The sequence below is a fragment of the Magnolia sinica genome, chromosome 1, assembly GCF_029962835.1.
Source record: "Magnolia sinica isolate HGM2019 chromosome 1, MsV1, whole genome shotgun sequence".
In the NCBI taxonomy this organism is placed as follows: Eukaryota; Viridiplantae; Streptophyta; class Magnoliopsida; order Magnoliales; family Magnoliaceae; genus Magnolia; species Magnolia sinica.
Window position 1 is genome coordinate 136607445 of NC_080573.1, and position 21716 is coordinate 136629160.

Below are 21716 nucleotides of genomic sequence, written 5' to 3' on the forward strand. Positions count from 1 at the left end.
GATTCGAGTTTTTAGAGGGTGCGGTGCCCGTGCCCAGAACGGTAGTATGGTCTAGTGGCTAGTTTCCACCATTGGACTACATTCTTATATTGATCTTAACCGTTCATATTCTCATTATTAGTACATAGAAGCTATATAATCATGCTCCATCGATGATCCTGACCTTTGAAACTTGACAATTAAATAGTTACTTTCAATGTTCATCTTCGTACACAGCCATCCTTTCAACAAATGTTTCTTCCGGTGGCCCCTTAGCGTGGAATCCAGAACGCCTTCGGTTCAAATCATCATCATCATCTAAGATGAAATCCGTTACCTAACTATGGCAGGGTATGGTACTAACCGTTCGCGTATGGGGCCAACGGTTGTGTGTTTTTACCATCAAACCTATTAATCATGCATAAAGCACCGGCATGAAGTGAAAATACGAAATCAGCCTTATTCAGAATATCAGGTGGGCTACACCACGTGAACGCAGAGTTAAAGTTTCTCACGGGCTTATCTTTTGCGTGTACGGTTAAAATTATGTCTCACCTTATAAATATATCATTCTTATGCCTCATAAAGGATTACCATTACCTAAAGACCCTTCTAATTTCTTAAAAACTATTAGTCTGGTTATTTATATTAAATGATTTATTTGTTTTGAATAACCACATTCCATGTACCGTCGACTATTTTGCATTATACTAAAAATGGCCTAACAAAACGAAAAGTCCATGCAAGTCTCCCCAGAGTGATTCCCATTAAAGTAAGACGACACGGTGCTAGGAAGTCGATTGCCCAGTGACGGGTTCGGCAGGCTTGGCGGATTTGATTATGCCACGTGTCCTTGTTGGAGAAGGGCCCTCATAAAGTATATCGGGGTTTATCTTTGACAACCATATGTGTGGTCCAATCAAATCCGATTATGTGAGATAATTATTGGAAGAAAATTTCATTCGCGATGACACACATTAATATTAGAATTTTTTTTTAAAAAAAAGTAGAAAAATAGAAAGGTTAACTGCAACATAAAAATTTAGGTAATTTTTTTCCAGTACATCCTTAGATTCATGCAAATTCACTATGTTTAAAGGTCAAAAATAATAATAAAAAAAGCCCTCAATATAATAACTAATATCTCTCTCTTGGCAAAATATATATTATCCCAAAATGAATTAGGATTTACATAAAATTTCTTATAAAATTACAAAATTATCTAACTCTTGAAAATAATAACTAGATAGAGTAGCACACCTATGATAATAAGGCACCATAGATCCGAACAACAATGTGCATCTATCTTGCCAAAGACGATATACTCATTTATTTTGCCAAAATTAAATAGTTATGTTGGTTTTAAAAATTCATCACTATCTTAATAGTTCTTAATTTATTTATTAAATGTTGATTTGATCTGAATAAGATTCAATGAGGTCTTCAAGCTCCAAGGCTTTTAAACCATGGCTCTAAATTCTCACAAGCCAGGCTTATGGTTTATTTTTTCTTACTATGAATGGATTATGTCCAAAAAATCTTTTTAAGATAAAATTTTATATTTTATTTTTGGCTCATAAATAGACAATTAAAAAGAAAAATACAACATCGGTGAAAAAAAAATAAGGCCTTAATACAACATGTTGTATCATATAATTCTTTTATCAGTAATATTGCACATAACCATCCTATTTGGCAAGATTAGCTTGACTGTCTTTTTTTCTTTCTTCTTTTGAAGTACTATATCCCTTGCACTGACATGGTATGTATGCATGTCAATCCATGCCATCCGAATGTGTAGAAGACTAAACCGTTGATCAATCTTAGATCCTATAGAGGGGCATGTTGCATCCACACCAGGCTGATAATTTAAATGGTCCACACTTGCCTACCTAATTAATGGACAATGAAATGCAGAGCTCATAAAAATGTTGACGAAAGAGTACCTTAGTCGATCTCCACGACAATGAATTATGTTATCTATTTCATTTCAACTCTTTCCGAAGCATGCGGTGTTAAAAATCCCAAGTGACAAAGCAAAGCGGTATCTTTACGGATGTGAATATGCATGATGCTCGTATGTAAGATTCAATCCAATCACAGGGTAAAATCAGTATGGACATTGTTGAAGAATTAGCCTTGAAAAAGCACCTTAATCTAGACTAAAACAACCAAGAGAATGAAAATATGAACAACCATACAAAAAACACATGATTTTTTAAATGAAAAACCTTTGCAAGAAAAAATCATAACACAAAGCGATGATCAATCTATTATTTAAAGGATATTAAAGGGATGGAGAAAACTAACAACCAATACCTTAGCTTTTTCTCTTGGATTCTCTCAAAAATTATAAAAAATCGTGAATCACTCGTAACTCCAAGTCTCCAACATAACTAACCTTAAAACCGACAATTTCATGAGAGAAATGTCAAAAATACGCTTCCAAGAGCTCGCTATTACTTGGGCCTTGTTAGCATGTGAAATATGGGTCATACAATATTAGAAAAGTAAATAAATCAAATAGTAACTTTGGTGTCACATTTTTAACAAACATAAAGTTTTGACACATTAGCTACATGTGATATGTAAGCTTGAACATGTCCCTTTCTTCTAGCCTTTTTTAATTGGTTGGATTTGACTCACTTTCCATGCACATTTTCACACATGTGAATAGGGGTGTACACGAATCGAGCTAGCTCGGTTAGCTCGCTCGACTCGACTTGAAAAAGCTCGATTCGACTCGGTTCGAAGCTGAGTTCGAGCTGAGTTAAGCTGGTTTTTTGAGCTCGAAAATGAGTTCGAGCAGAGTTTGAGCTAGCCCCAGCTCGAATCGAACTCAGATCGAACCAATTCGATGACTTGGTTACTTTGATATTGATGTTGCTCACCAAGTGTTTGATGAAATGACTCAACGGAGAGTGGACGGTGGCAAAGAAAGTATATATATGAAACAAATATCCTTTTATATGTGTGTGTGTTGCTTGGAAGGTATTTGATAAAATATTTGAACAACCTTTGCAGTTGTTTTACAAACAATGAGACTTTGAAGGTGCAGTCTAGGTGTTTGTGGAAATGTCATACAGAAGAACTTGGCTCAATCTTGGCTCGAACTCGGCTCGAATTAGCCCGAGTTGTTGACCGAACCAAGCTGAGCTGGCCAGCCAGGCTCGAGGACCGAGCTGAGTCAAGTTCGAGCTGAGATCAGTTAGCGGCCGAGCCGAGTCGAGCTAAGGCCAGCTCGACTCGGTTCCAGCTCGACTTGGTTCGGCTCGATGTACACCCCTACATGTGAATTGCTTCTCCATATGCATGCTGTAGTAAGATTAGATCTCTCTCCTTTTGTGTATGTAAGAAGGGTCTTCTTATCTTGATTATCACACTTTGTTACTTCTCTTTCTTTCATAAAATTCTTCTCTCCTCTTCTCTTCATTAGCTAAAAAGTGTTGTGGTGTTTTTTTGTGTTGGATTTCACACAACATGTGCACATTGTCTACATAACCCACCAAAATCCTACTGCATTAGAAAAATTAACCTAAAGGGCACAAACTATTTACAGTGAGAGTAACTAAGTTTGCCTGTGGTCCAACAATTAGATAGCTTCTTCATCAACGAAGGTTAGTACCTTTGCAATTGCCTAAATAAGTGCGCCATTCTATATTGCACTTATTTTATTTTAGTTTGAGTATTGCCAGTACCATTGTTTTCAACAATTAATTCATATCACTCAATATTTATTAGTTTTAGCCCCAAATCATCCGGTACACCATTCTACATGCAGCTTGGGTCAAAGTATCCCCACTCATTCATGTACCTGCTAACTTCCTACCTCACATGCACGCCTAACGCTGGTGTAATGTTCTAATGTTATTTGAATATGCTCTAATTCTGGAGAAGAGGATAGTAAACGTGAAATCTTCCTATTGCATGATGAAGAGAAGATTACAACTATAAGGAGCAATTCAAATGGAGAGGATCTTATGATGCATCCATCAAGAAACCTCTACATGCGGACATCAATGGCCATGATAATGCCACCTGTCATTATTCCAACACTCCTTCTACGATGCTCTAGTAAAGAACGTCAAAATATTCAAGAGATTTATAAGCTACTCAACAGCACTCTGCCCTGCTGGAAGGCCCATTCATGTTACGTATGAGATGAGAAGAAATGACTAAGTATTAGGGCCGAACTGTAGAAAAGAAAACGACCATTAGTCAAACACTTGGCGGGAAATTTTGATATATTGGAAGGCCATCCATGATAGGGCCCACTGCGTCGACACTGTTTTTCATACATCACCATGTCGCCCATGGTTTTCGACTCGGTGGCTCATACCAAATCATTCCGGTTGAGTCGAATCGTGGCCTGAGTCAAAGGCGAACGGGTGACTCATGGTTCTGACGCATACTAGTCCGAGTCAACTCGGTCGAGTCGAACAGGAGTCGCCCATCTAGTCGGCAGTCCATGAGATGACGGGTAGAATGCTCCCCGGGTTCCGGCGATGATGACCGGCCAGGGAATACTAACCGTAGGATTCTCCGGATGAATGGCACATGTGTAGAGAGGCCCTTTTCCGAATCTCACACGCGCGAGTCCCAATCGGATTCCCGCTGTGAATGTTCGTCTACCTCCGTCTGGTCTCCTTCATTTCACCATCCTTTCCTTAAAAGTCCCACCCAAATGCTACCAAACTGCCAGAAAACACATCTTAAGAACGCAGTTGCTCGTTTCTTACATCTGCTCTCTTTAACACCCCTCATTTCTCAAACCCTTGCTATTTTAACATCTCTCTTTCTCTCTCGATGACCACACCATCATCTACCGTCGAATCCTGCACCGTTGAAACTGCCGATGGCGCCAAGCTCCACACCCGAGTCTTCAAGCCCAAAGACCCCAAGGACAATTTGGTAATTGTGCTTGTCCATCCGTACTCCGTCTTGGGTGGCTGCCAAGGCCTGCTGAGAGGGATAGCCGTTGGTTTGGCGGAGAGAGGGTACACGGCCGTTACGTTTGATATGCGAGGTGCTGGTAGGTCTACTGGAAGAGCTTCTCTCACAGGCTCTGCTGAAATCCGCGATGTAATTGTTGTCTGCAAATGGGCTGTTGATAATCTGTTGGCCGATCGGATTCTGTTGGTGGGTTCTTCGGCAGGTACTATTTTTCTTCGATTCCTTTGGATTTTTGAGATTTTCTCTTATGTTTTTTCTTCTTCTTCTACTTTGTTTTTTTTTTTTTCCTGCAAAATGGATGTTTGATGGGTTTTGTTGAGTGGAAATTGAATTTAATGAAATGGATTGGATTTTCTGATGGAATTAGGAGTTTTATGAAATGGGTATTTGTTTATATGCGATGTTAGGGTTTTAAAACTACATTTTGAGATTTATTTTTTTTTGGTGTAGATTGTATGCTTGATTGTGAGTTCATGAAATGGGTTCTTGTAATTAGAGGTTTGCTGGGCCCACGAGCATGCATAGTCCTGCTCATCAGCACCTACTGCACATGTCTGCAAGATCCGAGCAGTCAATCAGGTAGGCTATACTGTGTAGATCTTCTGGTCCAAAAATTAGCAGGTGAACCTTTTAGGTGGGCCAGTCCAGGAAATGGATGGATGGATGGATTTTAATTTTATTTTTTTTCCTAGCCATCCATTTTTTAAGCACATTGGTACATCTGATTTGTGATCAAGCTTGTCTTTTGGGCAAGAAGATCCATGATTTTGTGTATCCCGCTTGATTGATTTTGTATGATTTGGGGTTTTAGGATTTAGGGTTCATGTGTTGCAGAGAGTGAAGATTTTTTAGTATAAATTTGCATGTTTGATTGGGTTTTATTAATTTTGAGTTTGGAGAAATGGGCATTTGATTTTAGCGAATTTATTAGGTGTTAGACACTTTGTCTTAGATATCTGGCTCTCTAGCTCATACGCATTGCTCATATATCAAAGATCCATAGTGTTCATTTTGGTGTGTCCTACCTCAGGTAGGCTGTACAGGAAGTGAAGCACCACTTGGACGATCCTAACATCCGGAAAAGCAGACTTCAAGATAAAATGAGTGGGTGAAACAGTCTGGCCAATGGGCCACATTTAAAGGGTAAATGTCCTCTAATCTAGTGTCTCAGATTGTCCAACCAGTGTCAAATCCAAACCACTATAGGGTGCTACCAACGGAGTGGTCCATGTACAATGATAAAGTGCCTTTGTTGAAGAGATGTTGATAACAATAATGATAATAAACACTAGATGCATTCTTGTTTTCATGTGATTTTAGCTTTGTTAAATTGGCGTCCATGTTAGGAGAATGAACGGGTATGGTTCTAGGCTTTTGTATCTATATGTTGATGGTGATTAAAATTGGATGTGGGGTTTCAGGCCAAAGTTTTTCTTCTTGGGTTTGTAGCTCAGCTGTTACTGTTTGCTCTAATTTCTCAAGTGCACCTCACATCCCTAGACGCCTCAAGGAGAGGTAATAATTTTTTTTCAAGGTGTGCCTAGTGTGAGCCTCAGCCCCGAGGCATGCATCTTAGATGAGCTTGAGTCTGGTGTATTTGGGGAAACAGCATATTTTTATTTTTATTCTCGTCTTTTCTGTTGCAGTTATTCCCCCTGTTCCAAATGTAGGGGCAATGGGGCAATGTTGGCTTAGAAGTGATCCATGTTAAGTGTAGACCCCACCACAAGGGCGTGCAAGATTAGCATCACGAGCAACACCCACCGCCACCACCACCACCACCATCATCATCTCATTATTCCAACTAATTAGGTCAGGTATATGAATCCTGTTCCGTTATTTGATGCAAGATGGATGCCCTAAACTAGGATGATGCAAATAAATTAATTAACGAACTACCAAAGTAAATCAAAACATAAAATAAAGCCAATCTACCACAAATTTAGAGAAATTAAATATTCAATCAAGCTCAAGTTCAAGAGCACATCACAATCCCACAAAATAAATCCTTAGGGCTATTGATTGGACATTGCCCAATGAAAGGTAGAACTTCCAATTGGCATAGGATTTGTTTTAGATTCGAGGATTCACTTGCACTTTGGTAGGGTTTGAATGGATTAGGGTTTGGATTTGGAAATCAGCAAATTTGGAATTTAGGGTTTTATAAAAGGCTAGGGTTAGGATTAGGGTTTTATAAAATAGAGAAGAAGAGAGATGATCAATGAGGGGGGAGCCCGTTCGGCTGTACGGACATGTCCATGCAATGTACGAGCATGTCCGTACAGTTGTATGGACGGTGTGGTGGGGTTGCGTTGGTTTGGTCGGTGATGAGCTAGGTTGATGATGATGGAGTTAGGGTTTGAGAAAGAAGAGAAAAAAGATATTCAATGAAAAAAGAAAGAAGAAAGAAATACCTTAATAGGAATAAGAAAGACAACTTGGAATCACTCTAATGTCTTCACACTAAATTCCATTTACAGGAAGTCTTCTTGCTCAAAAGAAGCAATGTAGAGAAATTTCATTCAATATTTCCATCATCTCAAGTCTCAAGTCTCAAACAAGTATATATAAGAAAACCTAAGCAAACCCTAAGTCTAGAACTATTCTTGACCATTCGAATCTATTAACGGTCAAGGTCAAAACATAAATCTCTAATAACCTAAAATAAAGCAGAAATAAATATATACCACATGGCACAAGGATGATCTCCAACGTGCAACAGGTACGTCCACTCGTGATCAACGGCCTGGATGAATGTAGTCCAATGTGTCCATGGCTCAGATTTGCAGACTAGAGTGTTTGTACACCTAAACTTGAGTCTCCTAACATATCCAACGGTTCAGATCACCAAACTGATGTGTCCAAGATATCCAAAGGCATAGTCTAGCATTTGTTACGTCCAGATGTGATCCATGTCAGGCTGGATGATGTCCAAACAGTCCAAAGATGTATCAGTTAGTTCCAAATAAGTAGCCCACATGCATCTTCCTAGTGTGGGGTTTTAAAAAAATGCACAACCATGCATGTGAGGTCTTTAACGCGACTAATAACTTGAATTGGGTCCACCGGGCCCCATGTAATGATCATCAAACCATAATGAAACTAGGGTTGGGGCCTCAACTCTCCTCCTCCTCCAATAAACTCCTGTAGGTGCTCAGATGCCCTCATCACCATCCCACTCCATCAACCAGCGACACCTACCACCAAATTTTGAAAATAAGAAATAAGTTAAGCAAGTGTTGCATGTCTTACCGAATTGACATATTAGTCTAGTTTCTTTCTAAACCATTGGTCACGCATTTTGGATTGTTGGACCTATGTGATGCTTTAGCCATGGCATTCTTAGGTGAGCTGATTGGATGGATCACCTGGATTGATGATTAATTCAGAACTTGATTATTTCTATTGGAGATTTTGATGCTTCATAGGTTGCTTTATATTTTGCATCATGTTGGCTTATCTTGATCGCCCATGCACAACCTTGCATAGACAATTGGTAATTGCCATTTAATACATGGATGGTTCAATAATCTGTGTGGATTATCCATCATTTGCAACTCATCTTGAGTTTTTTGTCTTAGAAATTAATATGCGACTCTAATAAGACCATTACTCATCTTCATATCGAGGGAATTTTGTCCCTTGAATGTGGACTGTTACTTCCTGCAGACAATCCAAATATTTTCTGTAGAAAAGTGATCTAGTGCTATGCTATGAGTTCCATTTGGGCACATGGACAATCTAGTAACTTATTTGGACCACACATTGTAGGCCATTGACAAAATCCACACAAGTTTGATTATTCTAACCTTTTGATCACTGATCGTGGGTCAATATCTTCATCATCTAAGCCTATACCAACTAATTGTTGTTGGCTACATGAATCTCTCTTGAGCAGGAGTTTATGAAAAGCCTAGAAACAGAAGACTTGACCATGGTGGAAACCAGAAACGGAATACCTAGGTCGCAAGGTGAGGGAGGAAGGAACCCCACTTCAACTCACCGGGGAGCCTTTTCCGCCATTTCACTCTATCGGCATGCCATAACTTCAGTTAAACCATAGTTCATCAAGTCTTTTCTTACTACCTCCACCCACATGACATCCTTTTGGGCCTTCCCCTTGCCCTTTTAGAGCCCTCAACTTGTACCTGCTCACTCCTTCCAACTTTTAGGTCAATATCATTGATAGAAAATAGATCCAATAATGATATGAACCATCAATTCCGAGGTCCAATATTATAATTTATGCATTAGCATGGGCCAAATTGACTTTTGGGACATGCTCTTCTTTGAAGTTTTGTTCTGATTAAGACTGTGATTTGCCTTTTGGCATTGTCTAAGAGACTTGGACATATAAGCTGCTTTGTAGTGTTTACAAATAAGTAATTTGGTGCTTAGTATTTTACTCATCTAATTTTGTTATTTGTTATCTTTGCTTATTAATGATAGTAATTTACTACCACAAAATAACCCAAATCAATCAGTTATCTTCATAAATTATATCGTAGTTTACCACATGTGCCTTACTCTATATTGTTTACGATTTATTTTTCAATTATGTTAGTCCTGTTTCAAAAGTTTCAATTTACATTTTTCATATTTTTAAATATTTTTATATTTATTTTTTGAGGCTTATGCCTCGGTGTGCCTCAAGGATTAACAGAGTCTGAATGCGTCAGCTATGGCTCGCACTTTTAGAAACCTTGATTATAAAACTACTTAAGGAATGAGAGGAAGGTGGTGGAAGGAACTTCCCAAAGGGCTAGGCTGCTTCTTGTTGAGTGGGCCTCTAGCGTTTACAAGCTAAAGGATTGTAATCTGGATTTTCTTGGGTTGTAAGTGGGTCGCCTCTTTGGCGGCCCCATCTTGTTGTTGTTGTTTGTTTGTTTGTTTCTTTAATAAAATTTTTGTCATCTTTCGAAATAAATAAAAATAAATTAAAACTACTTAACCATCTCCTAGAGAGGCCCTCCCACTTTAGCTCCCACATGCTCTTTGTCGTGCTAATGCCCATGGAATAACTCTCCCTCTTGCTTTCTCTATCATGCCTCGTACAAAAAGTGCATTAAAAAGTACAGTTGTTTTGATATCTTATTGGATAAATACATGTATCATGTATGTGTTTGTGCGTGCATGTGTGTGTGCATAGAAACTGAAATTTTGAGACATTACATGTATCCATGTAATAGTGAGATCCTTGCCATTTTTTGTAGCCAACTGCACGTGTGTGCCTTGAAGCTTCCAGTGCCATCTTACTTACCTGATATGAAGGAACCATTTATGTATATGCACCTCTCATGTTTTAGCATCGTGTCTAATAACTGCCTTGATGACCCTCTTTTTCTTGCTAGCCCTTTTGGGGTGTGCATGCATTCGTTGGGCTGGGGGTTAGTATTATGTGGGACTGTGTTGGTGCGATAGTGTTGTCAATATGAACCCCTGCTACATCCAGTTCCATGGCTTCGGTAAAAGGAGTGGGGTTGATAAGGTGTGGGTGGGGATAAGATTCTCACTAGGCAACGGCGAGAGATTTTGTTTTTGGGATGACATCTGGATAGGAAATCATCCTGTGCAAGCAGATTTTCCCAACCCAGCGGCCCTTTGCCCTTCTCAGAACATACCGGCCGCTGCCTGTTTCAGTAATGTAAGCATTTCTGGAGTGTGGGTACTGCCTTGTAGGTGGAACCTGAATGACTTTGAGGAAGACAATTTTTTGCAGCTATTGCAGAGATTGGATGGCATCTCCCCATCTCCTTATCCTGGTCAACAGATAGATCAGGATACTTTTCCACGAAGTCGATGTCAACTTTAGCTAGCTGGACTGCCTCAGCCTCCACTTCCAGCCACACAGCTTATGTTTGAGTTATGGAGTCCCGTCCAAGGTTTCAGCTTTCGCTTGGCTCGTGGGGATAAATAGAGTTCTCAGTCCCGACCAAGAATGAAGCAGAATCAGTGAACCATCTCTTTCTTCAATGTCCATTCGCTTCAAGTATTTGGGCAGCATTCTTAACTTCTACAAAATAGCCTGGGTGCCTAGTTCCGTGGAAGCTTTGTTGGAATCCTGGCACGCAGCAATGCTGTCTAAAACTGTGAAAGGAAAGTGGAGGAAAGCTATGTTAGCAGTCCTTTGGACTATATGGTGGGAGAGAAATGGTTGCTGTTTTAGGAATGTGAGTGGAACATTCCATCAGCGATCAGTAAGGTTTTTTTCGCTGTTAAGGGACTGGAACCCCGATTAGGGGGTTGTTTTGTAGTCTGTTTTCTTTGCTCTTCTCAATAAAATTATTTACCTTTAAAGAAATAAAAAATAAAAATCGATGACAAGCTGCTCATTGTCTTCCAATTCACCATTTAAAAGCAAGTTCCAAATTGCTCGATGATGATGGTGGTGGTGATAATGATGATGATCGGGAAGTAGAGTTTAGAACCTGGGTAGTTCTAGAGTTCAAGGCTTGGAGAATGGGGAACCTTTTTCTCTATCCAATTGTTCAAGCAGGAGGTTGCTAAGGACGCACGAGTACATAACTTGTTCAGCGTCCACGCCCTCCAATTGGGGATAGAATTTGTGGACCCTTTCACTTATCCAAGATTAGGAAACAGCAACCGGATGGGAACCGGTTGCCTATGCTTTTCATTTTGGGAAATAAAATCCTCGCAATTAGAACTTACTAAAAACAAGGAGGGGTATTTCATATTCCTGCTACATATGATGCTTGATACTCGAGCGCTTTGAATTGAAAGGGTACACGTGGCATACATTGAGTTAAATTAAAACGGATAAATTGTGAAATCCATTGTTGCCAAGTTACAATACAAAAATAAGATTGATTGCACAATCCTAACCTCTGATTCGTGGGCACTTGTTTGTTGAAATATGACCATTGGATTCCATTCATTTTTTAATCATCCAATAAATGTCAACTAATTTGATAGCTTGATCATCAAATAGGCACAGTTCTTGGTTCATGATACTTCTAAGCTGTTATGTGTTGTTTGGATAGTTCATTTTGAATCACTTGTACGCCACATATGCAATTTGTAAGTAATTTACAAGTGCCTGCGTATCATGAAGAGGAGATTAAGAATATGTATCGCAGAGTGGTAACTAGTAACATATACAAGGACCACTAGTGGAGAGAAGTGAGATTCCAATTACTGCAGCGTTACACCAGGGGTTGGCATTGAGACCTTTGGTTTTGGACAAGTTAAGGAGGCATTTACAAGAAGAGGTCACATGGTGTATGTTGTTTGAAGATGAGATAGTTTTGATTGAGTAATTAAGGGATGGCATAAATTCAAAGCTAGAGCTTTGAAGGGATGCCTTGGAATTTAAAGGTTTTAAAATTAGTAGAACTAAGTACGTGGAATGCAATTTTGCAACAATAGGAGTGGAAATGAGGAATTCATTACTCAAGATTACTAAGTAACCCCAAAATGACCATTTTCGGTATCTTTGGTTGATAATTCATGAGTGTAGAGAACTAGATATTGCAAAGGATCTTGCTCATAGAATTCAAGTTGGGTGGAAGAAGTGAATCTATGACTTGTAAACAATTGATGGTTTAGGATCATCTAACCGCCTTGAATCTTGTACAATGGCTTGCTCCCAATAGTAGTATTGAGTGGACCATCTAGATTGCTGATTGGATGTCCCACATGTCATACAAAAGCTTTGGGAATGTTGCTGACCTCCCCATAACAATGAGGTTGTTAGCATTTCCCTATATATATACTATTTGTTCCTCTGTTAGAGGTGTTTCAAAAATGTCTGCAATTAGGCTATATATATATATATATAGAGAGAGAGAGAGAGAGAGAGAGAGGAATGCTCACCTACGCACCGGTTCGTACGTCATTACATGCAAACCTTGATGTTAACCGTAGGATATGACGTATGATTTAGATTACGTGCGAGTTTGAGAGTGAGTTTCGGTCATGCACACGTCGCAGAGAGAGACACTTTCCTACTCACACGCCTCCGCGGGTTTCCTACGGAAGCCTTTCACAAGAAGTTATTGCATTGGGATGATAGGTGGGGCCACCATTATGTTTGCGAGAAATCCAACCCGTCCATCCGTTTTGCGAGATCATTTTAGTTCTTTAGACCAAAACTAGGGTGGATCCAAAAATCTAGTGTGCTGCACAAGAGGAAATAATGGGTATTCAGTAACTATTGTTGAAACATTCATTCAGCCATAAAAGCTACTTATCAGTCTTAAGTTTTTTTGTGATTTTACTTCATCCCGTTAGGAATGACCTTATAAACAGTTTGGATAGCATATAAACATTAAGGTGGAGCCCAAGAAGGTTTCAATGGTAGTAAAGTCTTTCTCCAGTTTTCCATCCTGTATGGCCCACTCAAGTTTTGAATCTGTCCCGCAAAACAGATGAACGGGGTGGATTTCTCACAAACATCACGATTGGCCCCAAATAGCATCCCAGCGTGCCTACTTTGTGCGACAGGCTTCCGAAAACAAACCTGGTATAAATGGAAACGGATTGGCTATTCCCCTACCACTGGTCAATGGCTAATGGTCGATGCTCTATGGACCCCAACATGGTGTTTGTGTCTCATCCATGCCGTCCATCCATTTTTTAAAGATAATTTTATGGTATGAACCCAAAACTGAGGTAGATCAAAATATCAAGTGGGCCACACAGTGTTGATTGAACTCTCACCATTAAAAACTTCTCAGGGCTACAAAAGTTTTGGATCAAGCTGATATTTGTTTTTTGGCCTCATCCAGGTATGTATGATCGGATTTATAGGTTGGATGTCAAATAAACATTACAGTGGGCCATATGAGGTTTTTAATGGTAGACGTTTAATCACTATTGTTTTCCCATGGTGTGGTCCACCTGAGAGTTTGATTTGCCTCATTTATGGGATAAATTATTAAAATGACGTGTAAAAATGAATGAACGGTGTGAATAAACACATAGATTATGGTGGGGTCCACATAGCACCGACCACTAGCCACCCGGTTAGTGGCATCGTCACTGGCCAAACCGCGTACTTAGCACGCAACCGGATTGGACACGGATTGCGTCCACGAATTTCCCGCGAAAGCCTTTCGCAGTAAGTTACCCGCAAGGATTCTGGGTGGGGCCCACCTCGATGGTTGTGAGAAATCCGCCCCGTCTATCTGTTTTAAAAGCTAAATTTAGGACATGCGACTGAAAATTAGGTGTATCCAACACTCAAGTGTGCCACATGAGAGGAAACAGTGAATATTCAGTAAGCACCGTTGAAGCATTCTTATGGCCATAAAAGTTTTGTATCAGGCTATATTTTTGTTGTTTTTTTGCTTCATCCCATTAGGAATGGCCTTATAAAATGTTTGGATAGCATATAAACATCAAGGTGGGGCCTAGGAAGCTTTTAACGGTGGGAATTTCCTTCCCCAATTTTGCCTTTTGTATCCACCTCATTTTCGGTCGCACGTCCTAAATTGAGTTCTCAAAACGGATGGACGGAATGGATTTCTCACATACATTGTAGTGGGCCCCACCCACCATCCTTTTGCAAGAACTTCCTCCGAAAGGCTTTCGCAGGAAATCCCGTCCGCTTCTTACCCCCGCCTCTCCAGCTAGGACAGCAGCTTTGACTGGCAACCCTGATGTGTAGGTCTTATCCACACCGTCCATCTTTTTTCTTCTTTTTTTTTTTGTATCATTTTAGGGTATAAACCCAAAAATGAGGCAGATCCAAGGCTCAAGTGGACTAGACAATAGGGACTAAACTCTTACTGTTGAAAACTTCTTGGGGGCCACAGAAGTTTTGGATGGAGCTGATATTTGTGTTTCTCTCCATCCAGGTCTATATATCTTTATGAATAGGTTGGATGGCAAATAGACGTCACGGTGGGCCCTAGAAAAATTTCAACGATGAGAATCATTATCATCGTTGCTTCCTGTGGTCTGGTCTACTTGAGCCTTGGATCTGGCTCATTTTTGGCCTTATCCCAAAAAAAAATTGGGATAATGCCCACCATTAAAAACTTCGTAAGGCTCATCGTAATGTTTATCTGTCATAACCCGTTGATTAAGTCACGCAAACCTAGATAAAGAGAGAATGAAAATATCATCTTAATCTAAAACTTGTGGCCCCCAAGAAATTTTAATGGTAAGTGTTCAATCATCATTCTTTCCTGTGGTGTGGTCCATATGAGATTTGGATCTTACTCATTTTTGGGGCTCATGCCATAAAATAGTCTAGAAAATTGATCGAAGGCGTGGATAGGATACATACATCATGATGGGGCCACAAAGCAGCATCAGTAGTCACCTTGCGTCCAATAATTTCGAGAGAGGCTCGGCACCGGGTTTCTGCGGAAGCCTGTCGTCGGAAGTAGGCGTGCTTGATGCTATCTGGGGCCAACCGTGATGTTTGTGAGAAATCCACCTCGTTCATCTTTTTTGTGAGATAATCTTAGGACATAAGATAAAAAATGGATTATATTCAAAACTTGAGTGGGCCATACAATATGAAAAAGTGGGGAAAGACTTTACTACCATTAAAACCTTCCTGGGCTCCACCTTAATGTTTATATGCCATCCAAACTGTTTATAAGGTTATTCCTAATGGGATGAAGTAAAATCACAAAAAACTTAGTCCCGATAAGTAGCTTTTATGGCCGAATGAATGTTTCAACGGTAGTCACTGAATCCATATTGTTTCCTCTCGTGCGGCACACTAGAGTTTTAGTTCCACTCCAGTTTGGTCTAATGTACTAAAATGATCTTGCAAAACGGATGGACGGGTTGGATTTCTCACAAACATCATGGTGGCCCCACCTAGCATCCCAGCACAGTAACTTCTTGTGAAAGGCTTCTATGGGAAACCCGCGTCAGGAAGCGTGTGAATAGGATAGAGTCTCTCTCCACAACGTGCGCATGACCGAAACTCACTCTTAAACTCGTACGTAATCTAAACCATATGTCATATCCTATGGTTGACATTAAGGTTCGCATGTAATGACGTGCGAACTAGTGCATAGGTGAGCATTCCTATATATATATATATATATATATATATATATATATATATATATATATATATATATATATATATATATATCGTACGTAATCTAAACCATACGTTTAAGGTTCGCATGTAATGACGTGCGAACTAGTACATAGGTGAGCATTCCTATATACACACACACACACACACGAGATATCGGTAATTACTTGTATCCCATTCCTAGTATATTGCGGAGAAGACTACTTGATCCCTCCTCAAATAAAAATAAATAAATCAAATAGTGGCGAAAGATACCAGAGCAATGTTGTATCGGACTACTTGCCTTCTTGTAGTTGGATCTCCAAGTTTTTGGAATACCCCAAATTCCACTTGAGCATCCAAATCTAGGGCCCTTACCTTATTGACTGCAACTTTCATCATATTGTGCTCCCCAAAGAGCAACTCTTCTCAAACTCTCAAAAGGTGCTGAGTTGGAATCCTTAGGATTCTTGTGGTTCCGAAGGATCCAGCTATAGGATAAACAGGAACAGAGAGCTCTTCCCCTTTTTCTGTCCAACCTTTTGGTCTTAAGAATGTTGGTTTTAAGAATGAGTGATTGCCCTTCTTCGACCTTCCCTGCCCAACTGAAGAGCGAACAATTAATGCGTTCCACATATTGAACAGGGTCTATGGTCGATCTGTGACCCTGGATGCCAAAGGCATCCTATGCTCTACTTCGGGTGAAGATATGCGCGAATTCTATTTGCACATATAGGACAAATAATCTCAGTCCACTTCTTTTTGCTATGACATTTTTTTTTTTCAATTCATTTCATGTCTTCCGCAAGGAGGTCCCGACTCTTGGGTGTGGACGCTGCATAGTTCAGGTCACTTTTCGATTAAGTCGTTTTATGGTAACATGCAGTCTCGCCATTCTATTCTCCAGGATGAGCATGCCTTTCATTTTTGGTCGTATGGGCAACTCCAAAAGTTGCTGTGTTTACTTGGTTGGTGGGCCAAAAGAAGGTCCTTATGATTGACAACTTACAGAAGAGAACAATGTTGATCCCTAACATGTGCTGTTTGTGCAACCGTGACGAAGAAACTGTGGATCATCTTTTCATTTTCCGCTCGTTCGCGAGAGAGATTTGGGATTACTTTCTTGTGGAGTTCGGGGTGAAGTGGGTGATGCCAAGGACAGTTCGGGATCTTCTTTGGCCATGGCACGGTGGAAGTAGTGGGATTGTTAATCGTTCCAAATGGCTTCTTGCTCTACTAGCTATTTGGTGGGCCTTATGGGGAGAAAGAAATAGGTGGCGCTTTCAGAATCTGTCTAGATCTAGCCAAGCAATCATTTTTGGAGTCGTTTCGTTGTTATCAGACTGGGCAGGGATGTAGCCCCTTTGTTCTTTTTAGCAATCTTCGCTGTTTGTAGTTTGAGCTGTGTATTCTCCGTCTTCTGTTTCTTTGTTTTGTTGTTTCTTCTTTAATAAAACTTTCACCTTTCAAAATAAAAAATAAAAAAATCATGTCTTCCGCCGTCTGGGTTTGGGCCATAAGGATCTCTTAACTTCTTTTTTCTCCTCATCAGAGTTATTTCACAAAGACTTGTCATGGTAAGGAAGGAGGGAACAAGCATACTTGGAGAGCGCAGTACAGTGAACAGTTGTATGCTGCATTTGGGAAGGATGAATCGCTCCCAAAAAAAGATTGTCTAGTTCGGATCCTTCCAGGGGGTTTCTTGATTATTTAGGACCTGAGTGACTCATATCTAATGGTCATTGGAATTTCCTATATCCTGCCATTCTCCACGATAATTCTACTCGAACTTCCTTCTCGCATGCGTGCTCCTCCAGAAGTACACACCATAATAACCAGTAAAGATCTATTAGTAGCATATTTGATCAAATGGGTCATTTTCTCGACTACTAGGAGCCCATACTCGACACACTCATACACATATAGAGAGATGATCCAGTTCTCCTAGTTTCATCAATTCAGTTAGACTGCCCAATTGATTTATCCAAACTATCTATCAAGTCTAGAATAGATTTCTAAGGCTACCATGCAGAGATTGCCCTAATTCGATGATCCAATCATTCCATGGTTTGGTCTTATTTTCTACAGCCATCCATTTTCCAAGCCATAATGGGATGGCTACGGTTGCCTAACAAAAGTGATTCTTTAGAATCATAAGCAATCCAAGATGGTGTCTAACAAATAGATGGATCAAATTGTAGATCGGACCCATTTTTCTGTAAATAATCTTGACCGTCCATTTTTTGAAAATTTTATTAAGAACCTACTAGCAACAACTAGACAGGGAAAGAACAACAAAGAAAAAGGAAAAAGCTTTCACTTGCAAGGTGGGGCAGAAAAAAAAAAGAGCATAGAAACCCCCAAAAGTCACTACAGCTCAGTCCATTCAAACAACAAAAGGTAATCCCCCAACACAACCACCTGAAGAGGCCAGGATTGATTACAAAAACACTGATGGTTCCTTTCCCCTTGTATTGACCACTAGATCGCAGGAAGCATCAAATGTCATTTCAACCGAGCTTGCTTCCCCCCACCACCCCCATGCCAAGCCCAAAGAAGGTCCTGCACCGACCCCAGCATCACCCAAGCGGCACCGAAGGCAGCTATGAAATGGTTCCAAACCCCTTGAGTGAACAGGCAGGAAATGAATAGATGGTCAACAGTTGCAGCATCACGGTTGCACATGCAGCGCATATTCGGGATCATCAAAGACCTCTTTTAAAGATTATCAATAGTGAGGACCTTCTTCCTACCCAATGACCATGTGAAGGTAGCAACTTTGGGCTTAATTATCCATATTTAAGACCCTTGATTGAATGGTTAGTATTTATCAGCTTAGGGTGATGCTTGCATGATTGCCCATGAAATATATGTTGGACCTAGTGAACAATCAAGATTGGTGGACTTGATAGTCAAAGTATCCCAATGCAATTAGGAGCACTGGAGCATTTCTTTTATATATATATGTGTGTGTGTGTGTGTGTGTGTGTGTGTGTAGTACTATGAGGTTGACGCTTCCCATGAGGTTGAGCTCTGTGGGGGCCACCCTGATGTGTGACAGACATCCATTCCATTAATCTGATGCATCCTTCCATGGTGAGCCATGGGCCTAAAAATCAGGCCAATCCATGACTTAGGTGCGCCACACTACAAACAACAGTTGAGAGTGGATGCCCACCCATTGAAACCTTCCTGCTTGTATATAGAGCCCAGTGAGATGCAGTTTAGTCATCCAGTCCATCCATTGTGTGTCCCCCTTGGATGAGGGGTTACACCAAATTTTCCGGCATATATGTTAGAAGTTTAAACATAGAATATTCAGCTAGAGCTTTCCATGTCCAACACAGACCCCATACCCATTTTATGTCATATTCGACACGGGAAACCTCTGGGCATATGAGGTATCCAGCTGTAACAGAACTGGAAGCAACAATTCAAACACCATTTAATTGACAGAGCTCTTTGGTTACTTAAATTCCTTTCCAACTAGGCTGCCAGTAAAAAGCTTTGCTAAGCCCACATGCATGGCATGTGCAATAAAGCTCATGTACAGGCCACCACATGTGCCATCATGGCATGATAGGTCCAAGATCCAATCCATCCATCGCTACAGCACCACTACATTGATTCCCTAGCCCAAAAATCAGGTCGATCCACTGGTAGGATGGTTCGCAGTTTGCAAAACAAATTTTCGGCTCAGAAAAACTTGGTCTAATTCATCCACCTGTTTCCAATACTAGGGCCCACATGCTGATTGGTCCAGATTTTGTCTGGGAAATATGTACAAGGTTGGACCAACCTGATGGATGGATTAGATCTTGCACCTATGTGTACATGAGCTTTATTGAACAAGCGTATGCAGTTAGCAAAGCTCGAAGCCGTATTTTCAACATAATAAGTAAATGTGCCAATTATGTGCATGATACTCTCTTTACTCTAGGAAATCTGGGGCCCCAGATGCTTGTTTAGCAATCTGATTGTGCCATGATCGAGAATCTTATGGCCTTTTATTCAAATAGAATATTAATATTTTTTTAGTCTACAGGACTCGGTTCTTTCAACAAAGTATGTGTGATAAAATGAAAAAGGAAATAAAACTATAGGACCCAAATGTGTGACCCTTACGAGGACTGTCTTCCCCACTTGACTAGGAGGGGATCAACTGGAACAGTAGAATTTTCAGAACTTGCATGTATAGGTTCAAGAAAAGTAGATGCTATATAATATCAATATCATGGTCCTTGTTGGAAGGATGATGGTAATGGATTTGTGTGAGGTGGAATTATGAGCATTCCCTCAAAAGCTGATATCCTAGGGTTATTCCCATGATTGCTGTTAGGGGGGCTGATGAGAGGGATTAATTTCTCTAGGAAGCTAGCAGATTTAGTTGATCTCTTGGTATTTGGTGGCAGTCGAGGTTTCATTTCACCATGAACATAGAGAAGCATACTTGCGTGGTGATTCTCCAACAAGGTGGTTAAGCCATTATTAGTTCTGGTCTGTGTGTGTGCCCGCGGGCCTCCCTCCCTCCTCACGGACCTAACTCATTGAAATTCCATCCAGTAAAATGGAAGAATTATAAATCTCAAACATAGTAGATAGGAATATCGCAAATAGAGCCATTGCAACCCCCATCTAGGAGCCACTTTTAATCATATTCCTGAATTTAATGGTTTCAATAAATCCCCTGTAGTAGTTGGCCTGGCCCAGAACTAGAACTACCCTCAACAGCTTGTTTAGCCATGAATATGAAACTTCACATGCATAGCTGTTGTTTAAATCAATAGATGAGCAGCTCACTACAAAGGTTATGCAATGATGGTATGAGATCAGCGTTGCCATTTTTCTTCGGGTGGACACATGATTGTTGATAACATTTTTCTTTAAAAATGAAATAGTACTTTTATCTGTACATATGCCTTTATGAAGACTTGCTTACATGTGTTATGTTTGCGCAGGTGCAGCAATTTCAGGTTCTGCAGTGGATCTGGTCGAACAGGTTGTGGGCTATGTGAGTTTAGGGTACCCATTTGGCTGGACTGCCTCCATCCTCTTTGGCAGGCACCAAAAAGCCATTCTACAATCTCCCAAACCAAAGCTCTTTGTTATGGGTACCAATGACGGGTTTACAAGTGTAAAGCAGTTGGAGAATAAGCTGAAATCTGTGTCGGGCCGCGTTGAAACCCATTTACTTGAAGGTGTAGGCCACTTCCAAATGGAGGGTCCTGCTTATGATGCCCAAATGGTGAATCTGATCCTCCAGTTCATAGAATCTTTGTAGGACCAGCATGACAAGCTTTGGTATGTGTGTGATCAAGAATGTAAGCATAGGATTGCTGGAGGCCATTGATAATCTTGGCTCCAGATGCCCTTGTTCCTTATTTTTTGTGATCTCTATCTTGCCTCCAGATGCCCTTGTTCCTTATTTTTTGTGATCTCTATCTTTCATTATTGTAATTTATCTGCATATTCACTGACTATTTTCTGTGCAAGGGGGGGGCTTAAACATAGGCGGAGTGCTGACAGGTCTGCCTCTGCTAACAAATAGGGAAGGCTAAACAACATAAACTGCCATTGCCAGAAAAAAAAAAAAAAAAAACAATCCAACTTCCTGACAATGCATGTAAGAAATTTCATTTAAAAAATGCCCTTGACACTTTTGAAATGCCGAAAACGTCCATGAATTCTTATTTCATAGTCTGGAACTTGATTAGGATGCAATGACTGTATTTTTTTTCCCATAATCCAGTTGTTACAAGCATGGAGCCATTCGATGAAG

General features: G+C 40.2%; 1 protein-coding gene across 2 annotated transcripts; it reads left to right on the forward strand.

Annotated features, from left to right (window-relative positions):
* Nucleotides 1–4602: 4602 nt before the first annotated feature.
* LOC131219717 (uncharacterized) lies at nucleotides 4603–21417 on the forward strand. 2 transcript variants are annotated; one of them, XR_009158377.1, is made up of 3 exons: nucleotides 4603–5134; nucleotides 20896–21296; nucleotides 21341–21417. XR_009158377.1 is itself a non-coding variant. In XM_058214873.1 (2 exons), exons 1-2 carry the CDS (start codon nucleotides 4786–4788, stop codon nucleotides 21216–21218), a joined length of 672 nt encoding a protein of 223 aa, XP_058070856.1. In that variant the 5' UTR covers nucleotides 4603–4785; the 3' UTR covers nucleotides 21219–21417. The 2 variants fall into 2 exon arrangements, 1 of the variants encoding a protein (XP_058070856.1); XM_058214873.1 differs by having other exon boundaries at nucleotides 20896–21417.
* Nucleotides 21418–21716: the final 299 nt, after the last annotated feature.